Source organism: Ostrinia nubilalis, chromosome 23 (genome assembly GCF_963855985.1).
Source record: "Ostrinia nubilalis chromosome 23, ilOstNubi1.1, whole genome shotgun sequence".
Lineage (NCBI taxonomy): Eukaryota > Metazoa > Arthropoda > Insecta > Lepidoptera > Crambidae > Ostrinia > Ostrinia nubilalis.
The window spans coordinates 10,818,939-10,835,501 of NC_087110.1; the positions used below are offsets into that span (position 1 = coordinate 10,818,939).

General features: G+C 38.4%; 1 protein-coding gene, 1 long non-coding RNA gene and 1 other non-coding gene across 3 annotated transcripts in view; 2 read left to right on the plus strand and 1 right to left on the minus strand.

Annotated features, from left to right (window-relative positions):
- The window catches only part of LOC135083235 (facilitated trehalose transporter Tret1-like), a 39,253-nt gene extending 37,856 nt beyond the window's left edge, over positions 1 to 1,397 (minus strand). Inside the window, exon 1 of the mRNA XM_063977973.1 lies at positions 879 to 1,397. Within this exon, the coding sequence (XP_063834043.1) occupies positions 879 to 1,397 (519 nt within the window). The remainder of the gene's footprint in view (positions 1 to 878) is intronic.
- Positions 1,398 to 3,920: 2,523 nt separating this feature from the next.
- The window catches only part of LOC135083501 (uncharacterized), a 236,378-nt gene continuing 223,735 nt past the window's right edge, over positions 3,921 to 16,563 (plus strand). Inside the window, exon 1 of the long non-coding RNA XR_010259624.1 lies at positions 3,921 to 4,132. This is a non-coding gene — a long non-coding RNA (uncharacterized LOC135083501). The remainder of the gene's footprint in view (positions 4,133 to 16,563) is intronic.
- On the plus strand, positions 14,318 to 14,389 carry Trnag-ucc (transfer RNA glycine (anticodon UCC)). The gene has a single exon. It is a non-coding gene; the product is annotated as a tRNA-Gly (tRNA).

Genomic DNA, 16,563 nt, shown 5'->3' on the forward strand with positions numbered 1-16,563 from the left:
GAACTCCTCCTATGTTATTCTGATTAATTTCGTTGCGGGTCCAATGACTGTTTATCTTTCCCCCGAGACAAACTTGACCTTCATTGGTTGGGTTTTTATGGCAGTCAAGCTGTAGATCCTACATAGGAGAGGTGGGAATAGTTCCGTATACATACATTTTTATTGATGTGATCTGACCGTGTGGGCACGAGCAAAGAACGCAAACCTCTGACAGATTGCCTTGTCACGACCGCTGACCGATTGTATTGTCCGGACCGCTGACCGTTTGACCGACAATGTTGTTCATACATAATGCGGGCGGCGTTCACTTTGACCAACGCTGCTCGCAGAACGCATCCAGTGTGGCAATACCTTTAGGCATAAAGTCCGTCCAAATTATGGAATGCTTTGTGTGTATGGAATTTCACATGAACACGGATTTTGTGAGAGCATTTGATATTCAATTCATCAACCCAATTTCAGGGATGTTTCGCTTCGTGGAAAATAGAGGAATTACTACGGCATTGGAATTGAGATTAAAGGTATTGTTTTGCAAAAGCACCAGCTTTTACAGTGAATTTGTATTTCATTCCTGATTTTGTTTTCGTATTTGCCGAATCTTGTTGTGGTCAGCTGTACGCTTATTCAAATAATGGAATTAAGGTCAACTAACTATAGGACTTTATTGATTTTCGTATTTTTAGACTAAACATATTAGGTATATTGTTAATACAGTGAGATATTTTCTTGATGTTTTCAAGTAAACATGATTTTATAAAAATGTAAACGAAAAGTATATGGCATCAATCATACCTATTCAAACAAAGATTGGACACGTGACGTAAAAATATTCGAAAGCTACTGCTGAAAATAAATAACTCAAAAATATAAAAACTTACCTGCGGCAAGTGTCGGGTCCGCCTCGGCGGTTGTTTTTCCTTCACCTCCCCCGTCAGGCACTTCCCATTCGGCATCACCCCTTCTTCCTTCATCCCATCCCGTTCCAACGGGATGCTCCTGGCTATCGGGATATTATGCTTCTCGAAGTATCCATTCTGTATCATTTGGTCTAACGACACCTCTAGTTCTCTAACCGGTACGACCTTACGACCGCAAATTGGGTCGTCGACGATCATCTTCCGATTGCATCCCGAAACTTCGGAGAATTTCACGTTCTTCTTCTGTTCGTCGGGCTTTTTAGGCCGGCGAGGACGATCGGGGACGTCTGTTGTCCAATACTGAGCGTTTTTATCACTCAAACGTAACGGTTTACACACAGCAACGTTCTTCGGTTTTGGGTTAGGATTCGGAGCAGCAGTTCGGATGCTTTCGATGACTTTAGTTCGCTCATAACTGACAGGCTCCTTGCGCCTAACTTCAGGGGTGCGTCGTTTGTAAGGCTCGTACACCTCCCGCATTCGCCTCCGTTCGCTCTCGATTCGAAAGTCGTAATAATCTTTCTTTTGTTTCCGACTATGTCGTTCGTCATAATTGTAATAGTTCCGTGGTAGAGAATTATATTTGACGTCATAGCTCGTCGGCAAGTTGAGGTATTCGGGTCTTATTGGTCGAAATAGAGACAGACGTCCTTGAGCCTCGTCGAAATCAGAATAGATGTCTTCGTAGACGTATCCGTTCTTCCTTCTCGGTCTTTCAAACGCATGATCTCTTTCTCTTTCTTGCCTGTGCCTGGTTTCGGGCTTGTTCCTATCGTATCTGGTGTCGTAGCGTCGTTTGTATTCGTAATCGTACTCATAGTTGGAGCGGTTCTCGTGGAGCAAGCGTTCCCGCGAGCCAGCCATTCTTCCTTTATTCGTTTTCCTGGAACAGACATAGGAATTATGAGCAAGTTTTCCGGCACACCTCAAAAAGGGTCAGAAATCTCAGATATTCATTCTTAAAGGGATTTATTTTTGTTTTAGTGGATATGTAATATTGAATCTATGTTATAAAAATATTGTCTGCCCTAAACTTGACACTAATAAAAATAAAATCATTTCATTGACATGGTCTGGGAAAAGGCATCATTTTTAAACGAACAAGAAGTATTATTATTGAACGAGTATTCGTGGTCCAGTGATTTAATAAGTAATAATACCCAAATAGCTTAGCCCACTGAGTGAAGTCTACTCTACATTTTTAAGCAAGTGATTGTCCCTCAAGAACTTAGCTGTTCTAAAACAATAAGTTCTAATAACTATGAGTTCTTACGAAAGCTAAGCAATACAGTGCATACTGCCCACTGCTTTCAGTTGTTACAACGATTATAAAAGAAGAATAAAGCGCTCCTACTGTACATTTCTACACTATACCCTGTGCAGCGGGTCTGCTTGCAAATTTTACGACATGGGACAGTGAATGAATGAAGGGTAGTAAGAATTCAATCCGGCGAGCGGATGGAGGCTGCGGCTGGTTACGAGATTATCCCCCCCTTTGGATTGTTGGATTTAAATTCTATTAGGGAGGCTCTATTAGATTTGCGTACCTTCCCTGATCATGTGATAGGTTTTTAAAATGTTTATACAATTTGGAATGATGTAGTAAATCTTTTAAAATATGTATGTTAAAAGTGAGGGTTCAACAGCAATCCAGTTTGCAGGATCCAGTAATGCAGCATCCCACAAAACTGGAGTGTCGTGTGAACGCAATAAATATTGTGTTTAAAATTCGAATTACAAATTCGAACGGATTGGTTGTTTGGAGGAACTCTGCAAACAGCGTGTTCGTGTGAACGATAAAAAAAACAATTAGTATCCTATTGAAAAAACAAGAGTCTGTGAGAGTTACGGAAAGAGTGAGTGGCCCTACATCTGCTAGAACAGTGGTTCTTTACAACACGAGTCAACACAACGCAAACGGCGCACAGTGGGCAAGAAATCGACCTCCGCTTTCATAGTATTTGAAAAAAAATCATTCTTATTCTCAAAATGACCTTACCTATACACCCACGAAGTTTGTCTAACCTTCCGTGGTCCCTGACAAGACAGAAATTTGGTAAAATGGTCCCTCATGACTTAAAGGTTAAGAACCACTGTGCTAGTACCACTGGATACAGGCCGCTACCAACTGGTCAATATGGAAATCATTGGGCGTGGCTGAAATGATGATGATGATGTTTAGTGACACACTTCCTTCAGAAGTCTTCTCCTTCTACCTACATTGTGACGTTACAGAATGTGAATATGCATGGATTCACAAATGGATTTCAGGCTGATGCATCGATTTGCATCCAAATGCAATAAAATGCAAATGCTACACGTCTGGGATTGTCCTCGTTTGTATGTATGACAGTTTCGTTCGAACAAATATAATTGAGTTATGTTAAAGTGGTTGAATTTGACTAAACTATGTAGGGTGTGGAATGACTAACTACTTTTGTATGGAACATTGAAAGATTTGGTTGAAATTTATTTTCGGAACACAAGACGACGTCGGAAGACTCTATTCTTCTTTGCCCGAACTACATGTTCTTATTTATTGTCAGATCAGGTATCACCATTTATAAATAAGAAAGTGTCGTAAATAAAAATATTCTCCATTCGCGCAACTGACAAGCTAAATTTTACGATTCACTTTTATATTTTCTGTAGACCCGTCTAAATTTTATTTCTTTTGTTTTACGGCGGGCACCATTTTGCGCTTTTTATCATGCAGTGTGAACGCGTCGTAAAATTATGTGCGTGGGAATTTATCGTGTTTTAAGTAAATATTATTATGATACGATCTCATTCTAAAACAGTAAAATCTACCATCAAAAACAATACTTGTCAAAAAAACCAAGTCTCGCAACTCAGTTGTTCTACGGTAAAAAGTTGTGAGATCCATGTAATACCAAGTCAGGCGCATGAAAACACGTGTAAATTAAATTATTTGGTGCGATGGCCAAGTCAATATATTTATGTAAAACGTTAAAGATTTCCTGGCCTGGACTTGGTATTACATGGATCTCACAACTTTTTACCGTAGAACAACTGAGTTGCGAGACTTGGTTTTTTTGACAAGTATTGTTTTTGATGGGATCTCATTTCTTTTTGTATTTTGTAGACAGCAGTTATGTATCTAAAAAACTGGACCGAAATTGAAAAATTTTACTCGACTTGGCGGTTGCACTACCGTGCCCCCAAATCTCATTTCTTTTTGTATTTTGTAGACAGCAGTTATGTATCTAGAAAACTGGACCGAAATTGAAAAATTTTACTCGACTTGGCGGTTGCACTACCGTGCCCCCCAATATTTTAGTTTTTCCTTGATTCATATACCAAACACTACTTATATTCCAAATTTGAAGCTTCTAGGTCTGCTAGAAGTGCCTTAGAGTTTTGATGATCGGTGAGTCAGTGAGTGACAAAATTAAGTAACTTTGACCCGTTATAATTCTTAAACTTCTGGTTCAAATTGAATGAAATTTTAAATATACCGTGTCTTTACAATGCCTGCATAGCTAATGAAAATTCAGCCTTCTAGTTTTATCCACAACGAAGTTACAGGCGGTCGAAAATGGCCTGAATTGCTTCGAGAAAAGGATGGTACGGCCGTGCCGCTTTTTTGCTCGACTTGGTGGGGGCACTGCCGTGCCCCCAGATACTAATAAATGCGAAAGTAACTCTGTCTGTCTGTCTCGCTTTCACGCCTAAACCACTGAACCGATTTTGATGAAATTTGGCATAGAGATAGGTTGAGTCCCGGGAAAGGACATAGGATAGTTTTTATCCCGGTATTTTAAACAGGGACGCGCGCAATAAAGTTTTTCTGTGACAGACAAAATTCACGGGGGCGAAGTCGCGGGCGGAAAGCTAGTATAAAATATTCTACTGTTTTGTTGGAAACAAAATTGCGGCACGGGTAAAAAATGCGCGTATTGAATATTTTGAAGAGCGAAGCATAATATTTTATTTAGATAAAAAGAACCAAGGTAAATAAAGGATTACGGGAAGCACCTGGATGCGGGCAGTGCAGGACCGGTTGTTATGGAAATCCTCGAGGGAGGCCTTTGTCCAGCAGTGGACGTCATTTGGCTGAAACGAAATAAAGCATTAAGCCCCACGCTAGCCAGACGGGTTGGGGAGCCCCTTAAAATACTTTGTAATACGAAATACTTCGTAAAGAGGCCGAGAATTCGTCAACTCGACGGCCTGATAGTGAAGCGCCTAACGATGCTCGAAATACGAAGACTAGTATCGAATATACTCGTATAACGAGCTATAGTCTGGTCTGCGAGCACGTAGAATTTTGTCCAATGACCCCAAGCTACCCATCCTTATCGCTCGCGCGTAATTATGTTGCTGTCGCGCTCGCACACTCACTGCGGGTGCCCGTCGCACAGTTGCGACAGCAATATAATTACGCGCGAGCGATAAAGATGGGTAGGTTGGGGTCATTGGACAAAATTCTACGTGCTCACAGACCGGACTTTAGGTATGTTACGAGTATACTCGTCTAACGAGTTAGATATTGCCTCCGGGTAACGAGGCGCAAGAACGCCGCTAGTTTAGGATGTCGATAAAGTACGTAAGTTGTGGTGTAGTGCTATTTACATGCAGACGACATTTTCTGCTTTTTATTGCTATTTGTGTAGTTTTGTTTCAATGATGTTTGAGAGAAATCTGTAGGTACTTACTAATTCTTATACTCGCAATAGTGACTTATGGAAAAATCATTGACAAGATTTATACACAACATCTCCAAAATCCTCTAAAAAGAAATAGGACCATTAGTGTTGAAATGACAAACGAATGATAAATTACCAAATGGACTAAATCCATAATAATGTTTTCTACTTCTCTACTTCTTCAAACATCTTTTTAATTTCTTCTCTGCTAATCATAATATCGATAAAGTATCACATCCCTACATAGGCGCGCGTTGCGCAGTGCGGTACAAAACTTAACTGTCCATCGATAAATCTCCCCTGCGCTTAAGTTATGCAACATTATGCTATTACAAGTGATGTAACACTGGTAGGTCAATGTAAAATTAAAAACTAGCTTTTGCCCGCGGTTTCACTTGCGTGTATTGTTTGCCTCTATCATTCAATAATGATGAAGCTTCTGTGTGTGAAAGAATTATAAAAATTGGTAAGAAAGAGATTTTAACCCTATATTCGTAAAAGTATTTTAGAGACTAGATATCAGAAGGATACAAACTACCCTATAAGGAACTGTTTATTGAACTTTTCTGGGAAGCTCTTGGCTCTCTTGGGAAGTAAAATATTAATCAGGCGAAGAGCTTCCTCCAGAATTCTCAACGAAAGAAGAGCTACCTATCATAACCATAATACGCATTGCCGAAATAAAACTTTTAAAAAACAATGTTTTTATGACGTTAGACAGACTAAGTTAAGATGGTGGTAGGCAAACCGAAAAGAGCTTTTTGCCCAAGTCTTGTTGACGTTATTCTGTAATACGAATAATTTGTCTGTCTGTGAACTACACTGGGCCTCATAGAAAAATTGTCGATTAGAAAATCTTCAATATCTTCAAAAGTACCTGACCTTAGCTTTAAATGAAATTAATTCAAACATTTATCTATACTATCTATACTAATATTATAAATGCGAAAGTAACTCTGTCTGTCTGTCTGTCCCTCTTTCACGCCTAAACCACTGAACAGATTTTGATGAAATTTGGCGTATAGATTGTTTGAGTCCCGGGAAAGGACATAGGATTCTATATCCCGGTTTTTGAAACAGGGACGCGCGCGATAAAGTTTTTCTGTGACAGACAAAATTCCACGCGGGCGAAGCCGCGGGCGGAAAGCTAGTTTTTAATAAATGTAAAATAAAAAAATGCGTAGTTTTTCCAGTATGTTTCGTTTCATAAAGCTAGGTCAGGTACTTTTGAAGATATAGAAGATTTTCTGTCCGACCCTTTTCTTTGCGGTTCAGCATATTTGTAGAATCAAAACTACAGTTTTTAAGATAACCCCATACAAACACACGAATAAAAAAACTTTTTGTACAGATTGAGTTGCGGCTTGCGCAGTGCGACATCGCCGATGCCAAACCAATAACTTTTAATAGATTCAATATGCACAAAAGTTTTTATACGGACGTTTTTCTGAAATGGGCTTATGTTTATTTTAGGTCATCCTGAATATACATTAGTTTGATTATACACCTGGGACGATGGAGCTGATGGAGCGGTGAATTATACAGTAGGTTTACCATACGTTCTGAAAGTTGACAAAGTCAAACATAAGTGAAAACTGGTGAAAACGATCTGATGATATTGGATGACATTTATGATTTTTGCGTGAAGCAGCAAATCGAACGCACAGTGTTGAATATAGAGCTCTGTGATTGGTTTGTGTGTCACCATGTGCGTCGACGCGCACTCATAGTAATGTTTGTGAATACGGGCGTAAGTGTTTTGGTAAATAAGCAACTAAATATCTTCCGACATATTGACTAGCAAATTACCTAGTCGTGAAACCAAGTTGTCGCTAAGCTAAAGCTGGCTAATCTTAGCACACAGTGAAACGTTCAAGGTGTTGCCTTAATGCTGTTAGCTTTTGGCAACGACCACGTCGCAGTGCGCAACTAACTCAATGTCATTCTATTGTTTGTGCTATGCCACACTAACTTTACAGGGAACGTCATAGAAAAAACGTAGGGACTTACTACAGGGTTGGTTACAGGACAAGAAAACTGTACTTTTATATTACAGGAAAACGTAATTAAAAAGGAGTTACCTATAATTATAATTTAGCATACTTTTCCCTGTCATAAAATACACGCTAAAATGAATTAATTTTAAAATTTAAATCGTTTGAGACGTCCACTCACAAGGTGGACTGACGATCTCATAAAGTTAGATGCAAGCCGACAACCGGACAGTATGAAAATCATTGGGAGAGGCCTATGTTCAGCAGTAGACGTCCTGTGGCTGAAATGATGATGATGAAGTTTCATTCGGCAAAACCCAAGTAGACCCCATAGCAATAAGACTACATAATTATTTCTACTACATATGACTGTGAAAATAGACTAAATAAACGTAAGAATATTCCATGAAAATTTTACGTTTTGTGAAAAGTTTTTATACAACAAGCATCGAGTTTTATCTATGAAAACAAACACAACAAAAGAGTAAAAATTGTTTATCAACATACCTACAACTTTTCACTGTTGTAAAGTTCTACAAATGAGTTGTGAGTTATATGCACAGAAAAATTAGTTTAATAGTGAGATACAATTTTATTGTATAGTTCTCTTGTGTCTCTATAATGAAGGTACAGTAACCTTGCTCATGAAGTATTAGCACGAAAACATGCTACTATTAAGAAATTGATGAGTGTCGAAACATTGTTAATATTAAGCATGATCGTTTCTAGTTGTTCGAGCATGCTTATTTTAAGCATACTAATAAGCATGACATTTTATGAGCAACTTTACCCTAACTCTACAAACTTCAAAATGTTCCTAGGTTCCTACTCAGCGAAAAATTTTAGTATCTTTAGTTCCCACTCAGCGAGAAATTTTAGTTTATTTGTCCACTACCGTCGGACTTAAAATCTCGTTCTTTTACGCAACATTCGTCGTTCGTTCATTCGAATGAATGGGCCCCATTCACTCCTCGAGTTCATATCTTTTCAAGCCGGCCCGTATTTATTTCATATTGAGCCAGAACAAAACTGGGCCGAATGTAAAGGGTTCCGTAGTATTATTGGATGGATATAACAATATTAAAAAATATATGGCTTTTCTACTTGTTCCCATGGAGACATCCCGTTTTATGCAGGATCCCGTTTAGTATACGGTGGATTCGACCAAACTAGAGTAAATGTTAATCTCAGAATTAATCGTCAATTTTGACATATGTATTTCCTATACTGAAACTGTCAATGTGCCAGTTATACCAGGAGTTATTCTCTGATAAAAGTTTGGTCGAATTGGGCCTAAAACGAGTTCTCCTTAACTGTTTGTTTTCCAGGAATAACATTTGCAATGATAATAGTCATGAAAAGTCTAGTTTGAAACGCTTTAGTCTTTCTAAAATTAATTTTATTTGGGAGAATAAAAAGAGATATTTAAAAGCTTAATTGCAAATATTAAAAAATAACTTTTCACATAAAAACAACTAGTTTTAGGTACTCTAATTTTATGAATTCTTGTTTTCATTACATATGACATTTCACCCAGAATTGAAAACCATATAACTACATATTTTTATTATTCTAGTATGAAACGTGGTCAAAAAGTTTCTTGTCCCTAACGTAACCTTCTCAATGTAAGTAGAACTAGATGCGAGTAGATATTTCAATTTTGTAACCTACGGTTGACCTAAATCTCTCCCCGGTAAGTGATGATGAGATTCAATATGGAGCACACTTGCTCAGGTACTTATCGACTCGAGTCTTGAAGATCCAGGTTATAAAAAGCGGGAAACAGTCTTTAGGAAAGATTTTCGTAGAATAACAACTCGTAAAAATAACAATAACGACGTTATTCGTTCAACGTGTCACAATTCCATTAGAGCGTTCTTTTGTTTTTATTTCTTTCTAATTCTCGGATTTTTCATCAGCCAGTGGAACCCAAAAAAGTGTTTCTTTTTTAATTTCCGTAAGGTTTTGTCACTGAGTTTTTATACTAAATGTATCGCAGAACGTTCCTGAAACCGGTGACGGGCGGAAAATTCCAGTTTTATCTGCTTCCCTCTGGACCGGTGGGCTTCCTTTGGGAATACTTAATTTTAATGGCGGACTAAGCGATCTTTACCGTAAAATGGGTTTTGTGTTTCCTCAAAATGAGTTAATAAATACATTTTACTGCTACATTGTTAGGGCCGAGTTGTTTTTATGTCTGTATTTATTACGCGAATAAGAGCTTTTATTATAGTTCGTAGAGAAACGAAAATGTGTATTCGTTTTTAGTGCAATATTTTATGGCTCATCTACCTGCTATTAAAAAGTGTTGGTTAAATTATTTCCTTGTAGATTTTAAAAGAACATTTAAAAGTACCCTTGACACACACTAAAAACATTACTCTCCCTTTTACAGTTGGTTTCAAACAGCAAATTTATGTTTTCCACATAAACTTTTAAAGCAAAAACACAAACATTTATTAACACATCACTGTCAAGTGTCATATTTTTGTTAAAACCTCGGAATCTTTTGGTTAGAGCAACTGCTAATGGTAGAGTCAAAGGGTTTTTAAAAGGTTACATAGAGGTGAGAAAAAATACTTATTTTCTAAAAGAAATACTTTAGCAAACATATATTAACGTAGATGTGATTCGTATAATTTTCTTTTTCAAATTGTATGAAAAATCGGCCAAATCGAATCGGCGTAGTGTGCGCACTCCCATACATGCCCATACTGATCAACTGCCCAACTAAACTATCGGCCGACGAAAAATCAACGGTGTGCGCCTACTCTTGATAACAATACTTTTTTCCTACAGGGACAGCAAACGTTTAAAAATATTATTGCTTTTAATAACTATGATAGAGCGTATTTCAAGTTCAAGGTTTTATTTATTTTATACTATAAGTCTGGTCTGCAGCTTTATAATATTAGTAGATATTTGGAAAACCAACAATTATTATAAAACTTACATAAACAATTTTGGCACCTAGGTCTAAAAAAAACCGCATAAAAGTCAGTTTGACTCAACTGCATTAACCATTCCCCAATCAAGATAAAGTAACCACTTTACCCGCGTAAAAATTTCTATCCACCTTTTACACCACATTTTCTATTTTCATACATCAATGTTATTAATAATGGTAAAAATGTTTCTGAGACTGCTAACTGAAACCATTAACACGTTCGCGGTCGTGACAACCTTTCCCTTCGTTAACGTGGCACACTGTTTTTGTTTAGCTAGCTTTTACTCGCGACTTTGTTCACGTTGATTACGATCAAAACTAGCCTTGTTTAATTACAATTTTAACATTTGTGACTTTTTATATTACGTAAAAAGACGGGTTTAAGTAGTTTTTGCATAAAGTAGTTACAGATGATCTATTTTGTTTGTGCATTAGGATTTGAAAGAAATTGATTTGTTTCTGGTGGGATTTGAACAATAGTAAGTACGAGTTACACTAACTCCCGTATCTACAAACGATGCTTGCTTAAGTGAAGCAGCAAATCGAACGCACAGCGTTGAATAGATCTCTGTGATTAGTTCGTGTGTCACGCTGTGTGTCCACGCGCACAGTGAGACCTCATAGTAAATGTTTGTGAATATTAATTGGCGACAAGAATTAAAATCTTCATAGATTTTTTGACGCACTCGCTGGCGACGACGTTCAATACAAACTCGCATTAAGCACATTAAACCACGTAAAAAATTATACACAGTCATATTACACCTTATTCGCTGGAAATAAAGTTTAACGACTTCTTAAACAGTATACAGTGCTGACTGTACCTGCCATAATAATAACAAAATTGTATCGTTGCACTTTGCTCCATTACCGTAACATCGTCAGCGTTTTATGAAAAAAAAAACGGTCAAACGTGAACAAAATGAACTCTTGTCTGATAAAAATATCTTCAGCTCTGATTTCAGTTGGCTAAAAGGTTAACTGGAAATTTCCTATGGAACTAAGTTAGCCTTAAAGTTAGTAATGTGCATTAACGTTGTGAATAACTACATCGATTGGCTAGTTACTAGGTCTTCCACTTAATAGGCCTAATACAGTGTTTCATTTATTTATTTATTAGAAACCAACAGCGATACATAGATAATAAATTAGTTTCAAAAAATATTTAATTTCCCAAACATTGATCTGCCTTACATCGAAAATACCTTTATAAACCAAAACCACTGAGTCGAGATTATTAGATACACTTTCATCAAACTGAAAACAAACATAACAATGTAGACCAACTTAAGAATCGAAGTCAGAACTTCGATCGGCCCTTATTGTTTGAAAGAGTGGAATGGCCAAAAGTCTAACTCCCGTATAACAAACATTACAATAGGTCTCACAGTGCGCGTTGTCGCACAGGGTGACACATGAACCAATCACAGAGCTAGCTAGCTCTATTCAACGCTGTGCGTTGGATTTGCTGCTTCACTTAAGCAAGCATCGTTTGTGAATACGGGCGTAATTCACAGGTAGAGTTGCAATAAAATCTAGCCTGTTTCCACAAACGGCCAGCTCGAATGAAATATCTCCGACTTTACACTTTAAACGGAACCCTAAAACCCGTTTTAAACCCGGACTCAAAGCAGACAGGGTCCGGCTCAGCATTAACACGTACCGGATTAATCGAGTGCGCGCCGGTGCGATCCGGTTACGGCCGGCGAGAACCGGTTATTACGAGAAAATTTCGCTGAAGACTGTAGAAACGCTAAGCGGATGAAATTCTGTCAAAAGTGTGGCTTATCCTGTTCTAAATAGTAGATGTACTGAGCTAGTTTTAGTATTTTTAGAAATAGATATGTTCAGTTCCATTGTCTTTACTTAAAATTTTGTCCGCCAGTAAAAAATAAATAAAAATAGACAAATACTTTCAGCTATTTTTCAACGTTGTCCTGATTTTCAGTCAGAATTATCGCTATTTTGTATCCTTAGGAGCGCAACGAAACCCGATCTCACACGATAGAGAAGTTATAACTTCTCTACTTTATACAATCTACTAAAATCTGAAAACCAGGGTCGTGGCCTTCCTCACCGGGGGCCACGGCATATGCTGAGTGGGGTCCCATTGCGATGGGCATCGCTGTGCGACAGGCACTGTTCAGTTTACTTTCTCTTCAATTATAATTATGTTTTATGTGCTCCTCTGTCTTGTTTGCTTTTTTTTTATTTTCCGCTTTTGTCTTTTGTGATGTCCATAGCAATAAATGTTTCTTTGTTTCTTTCTTTCTTTACAATTCTGTTCACAATGTTACTAGCGGATTTATCCGATTAGATTGTACAGGGTCGTGGCCTAGGTTCGGATGTAATATTGCAAATTCGTAACGGTTCTACAAATTCTAACGATTGTAGAAAAGCTCGTGGCTTAAGCCCGGATAATGAAATGACGCGTCACTGATGTCGGTCCGGGTTCTGTCACTCGCTAATACCTGCAGGGGTGACTTAACTAGGGGTGTGATAACTGAATCAAGGGTTTAAGGAAACATGGGATGCGATGGTGAGGGACCTCCTCGTGGTGAACCCTGGGCAACGCCCGCGTGGTCTGTTCACGCGGGCGGCTAACTTCTCACCGCGGCAGGTCTCGTCAACTCGGCGGGCCTGTCGGGCAACCCGTAACCCACAATTGAGTGGGCCGGGGGCCATCGAGGCATTTGCCCGGGCCACGATACAGGGGACATCTTTAAAAACCCTCACAGGTGGGGGCTGGCGGGGTGTTTGCCCGGGCCCATTCTTTGGAGGGCCGCTCTCGATACTTCTCTGATCAGCAAAGCTGACTGAGCAGCGGCATGGAGCAGAGCGTAACCCGCTACGGCGGACCGGGGTACCAGGGGCAACAGGACGTTGTACCAGGGGAGGAGGAAACCTATATAAAAAAACAACTGGAGGAGGGGATTGGGGATCCCTCGAAGCCGGAGAGGCTCGCTCGCTCGCCTCTAGCCTGAGGCGGATCTGCGGACGAATATCCAAGCTAGGACAATAACTCGCGGCTCCGTTTCTTTGGGCTCTGGTGGACACCGTCGGGTTTTAGTGGGTAGGCCCCGCCTTTAGTGAGCAGGCGGGGAGAGTCTCACATAGCCCACTGGAATTACCAATATTTTAATCCATAGATATTTAAGATTTTTGTGTAAACAAGAATGTTTACTATTGCCGAGAATCTGAATTTTCAGATTTTTCAGTTTACCGACGTATTAGTTTGTGACAAATATGACTAGTAGCAGCCCTACGCTAGTTCCAGTTTTGATTTATTGAATTTCCCAGTGTCATTTGAAAATGGGCTCTCCCGTTTTCTGGTTGGAATGTAACCACAATTGATTTCAATTATAAGCTTAATGTATTTACATAAGGAATATTATAGTAATATTTATTGAGTAAACAACACTCATCTATATTTATAAAAGCGAAGGACTGACTGACTGACTCACTCACTCACCACGAAATCTCAGAAACCACATACAAGTGCTAGGAGTCTCAGGAACTTTTGTGTTATTTCTGTCTGTTTTGCCAAAATTTTCCCTTTTGTGTGCCGTCGTTGGATATCGCATCAAGAAACACAATAAGGTTTATGTTACAATTTACTTTACAAGTGCCAGATATTACTAACTATGTGCACAACCTAGATCTGTGAAGCTATTATTATTATAATTTCGTTTATTCTATTGAATTCAGTTTAGTCGGTTTTAACAACATCATGATTATTTACTCAAGTGATTCATTCAGTTAGTAATTTTCAAAGCGTTATACACAAGTGCGTTGGTGGTGTAATGGTCAGCATAGTTGCCTTCCAAGCAGTTGATCCGGGTTCGATTCCCGGCCGACGCACGTTTTTATTACAAGCTTTATATTGACTTCACTTGTTAGTATGTGTGGGACAAATCTTGCAACTGAATTTAAGACCATTTCTCCTCAACCGATTGCGCTGAAATTTGGTATACTTATGTAAGTACGATGACAATGCAATATTATGGTACCATTGAGCTGGTCTGATGATGGAGTCAGGAGGTGGCCATAGGAACTCCTAAACGAAACGGCGGAAACTTATCGAGTTTGGGTTCGTTGGATTCCACTTCCCGAGCACTTTTGTGCTAAATGATGACCAGGGCCCAGAGATTCGAGATAGTTACAACTAAAAAGTGTAAAATAAAATTATAATAAAAAAAAAAACTTTTTTAAAAACAAGCTTTATCCTGAAATGCAGTTGTACTAAAACGAAAAAAATAATTGTATGCTAGGTTCAAAGAATTTCAAAAGCTTGTAGCGCAAACAGAAAAAAAGAGGAATAAATTCCATGCGCGATACAAACTTTCGAAATTCTTTGCACCTAGCATACAATTATTTTTTTCGTTTTAGTACAACTGCATTTCAGGATAAAGCTTGTTTTTAAAAAAGTTTTTTTTTTTTTACTCTACCTAACAGTAAATGATGTTATAAGCTGACATTAGCCTATGTTAACATGTGCGTGCATATAAAAAATGGTATGGTGAAGTCTAAAAATTGAAATCATCAATTTAATTATTTTAATTTTCATACAAATCTGATTTTATAAATGTTATTTTGTATGATAATTAAAAAAAAAATGATGATATCACATTTCTGACTTCACCATGCATACCTAGTTAACATGGGCTAGATAACTCATTATTATTATAAACTCATTTACCTAAAACCCTGTATATTAGAATGTAAACTTTTTCTCTTAACATTTTACTGAAAACATTGTAATAATGAAAAATTCTTCGTAACGGTAAAGTAGAATAATTTCACTCAGTCTTCACGTTGATATTATAATGCGAAATGTTTGGCCCTTCTTGTTTGGCTCTCCTATATTCATACCCGTCTCATAGGGATTCCAAATTTCCAACCCGTCTTTGATTTTTGTCGCGATACCCGATTTTCACTCAACCCCTAATTATTAAGTGACCCCTATGGTAAACAAGAATTTTGTTATCATAGGGGTTTCTTAAAAATTAGGGATTGATGTGGAAAACGGGCATAAATCCTTCATTCCTTTGGTAGATTATAATGGATCTCGTGCTCATCCAGTGAAGATCAAATAATCTGATGATAATAATGTGGAATTTTCACTATAATTTTGAACATTAAAGTCTATATTCCTTTATACTTAAAAGGTTAGGGACATAAATAAATAGTTCAAGATTCAATTCCGTTTCCCCACTTATAATGTAAGCAATATTCCCTACTATACAATTTATGGATCCCGCGAGGACGCGCCATTGGTCCCGCTTGATTTACAGTGTACAAGCAGCAAAACAAGCTAAACGCTGACACCTTTATGTGGTTGTATTAAGATGCAATTTCGCACCAAAAATTTTGACAATGTGCTGTTGTACTGGTTCTGTAATAGAATTTTCCTTAGAGGTGGAACAGAAGCTCGGTATACAGGGTTACTGGTAATTTGGTTGTAGCTGGTGATAGATGGATGAAAATTTGGTTGACACCACGAATTTCAAGTTGATTTTGTATATAAACAACAGAACAACCTGTGATGTCATTTCCCAACAAAACACGTCAACCTGTGACGTCATTTTCATGCAAAATTGCTTGTTGAATAAAAATCAAATTACGTAGTCAAAAAAAATCGAGTTATGAGTGCAAAATGAAGTGCCTGAAGAAGTACTTGTTTCATCACTGCAACTCCTGCTTAGAAAAGGACTTGGTTTTCTTCACTCACTCTCTCTTTCTCTCTGGATCTCTGGTATCATACTTTATATCACACGTTTCGCTTGACATCATCATCATTTCAGTCACAGGATATCCACAGCCACAGTACGTCCACTGCTGAACATAGGCCTCCCCCAATGATTTCCATATCACCCGGTTGATAGCGGCCTGCATCCAGCGCCTTCCTGCTACCCTTATGAGGTACCTAGTCAGTCTACATTGGGTGAGCGTCGCACGCTACGTTTTCCGGTACGTGGCCTCCACTCCAGAACCTTGCTGCCCTATCGGCCATCAGTTCTGCGTACTATGTGCCC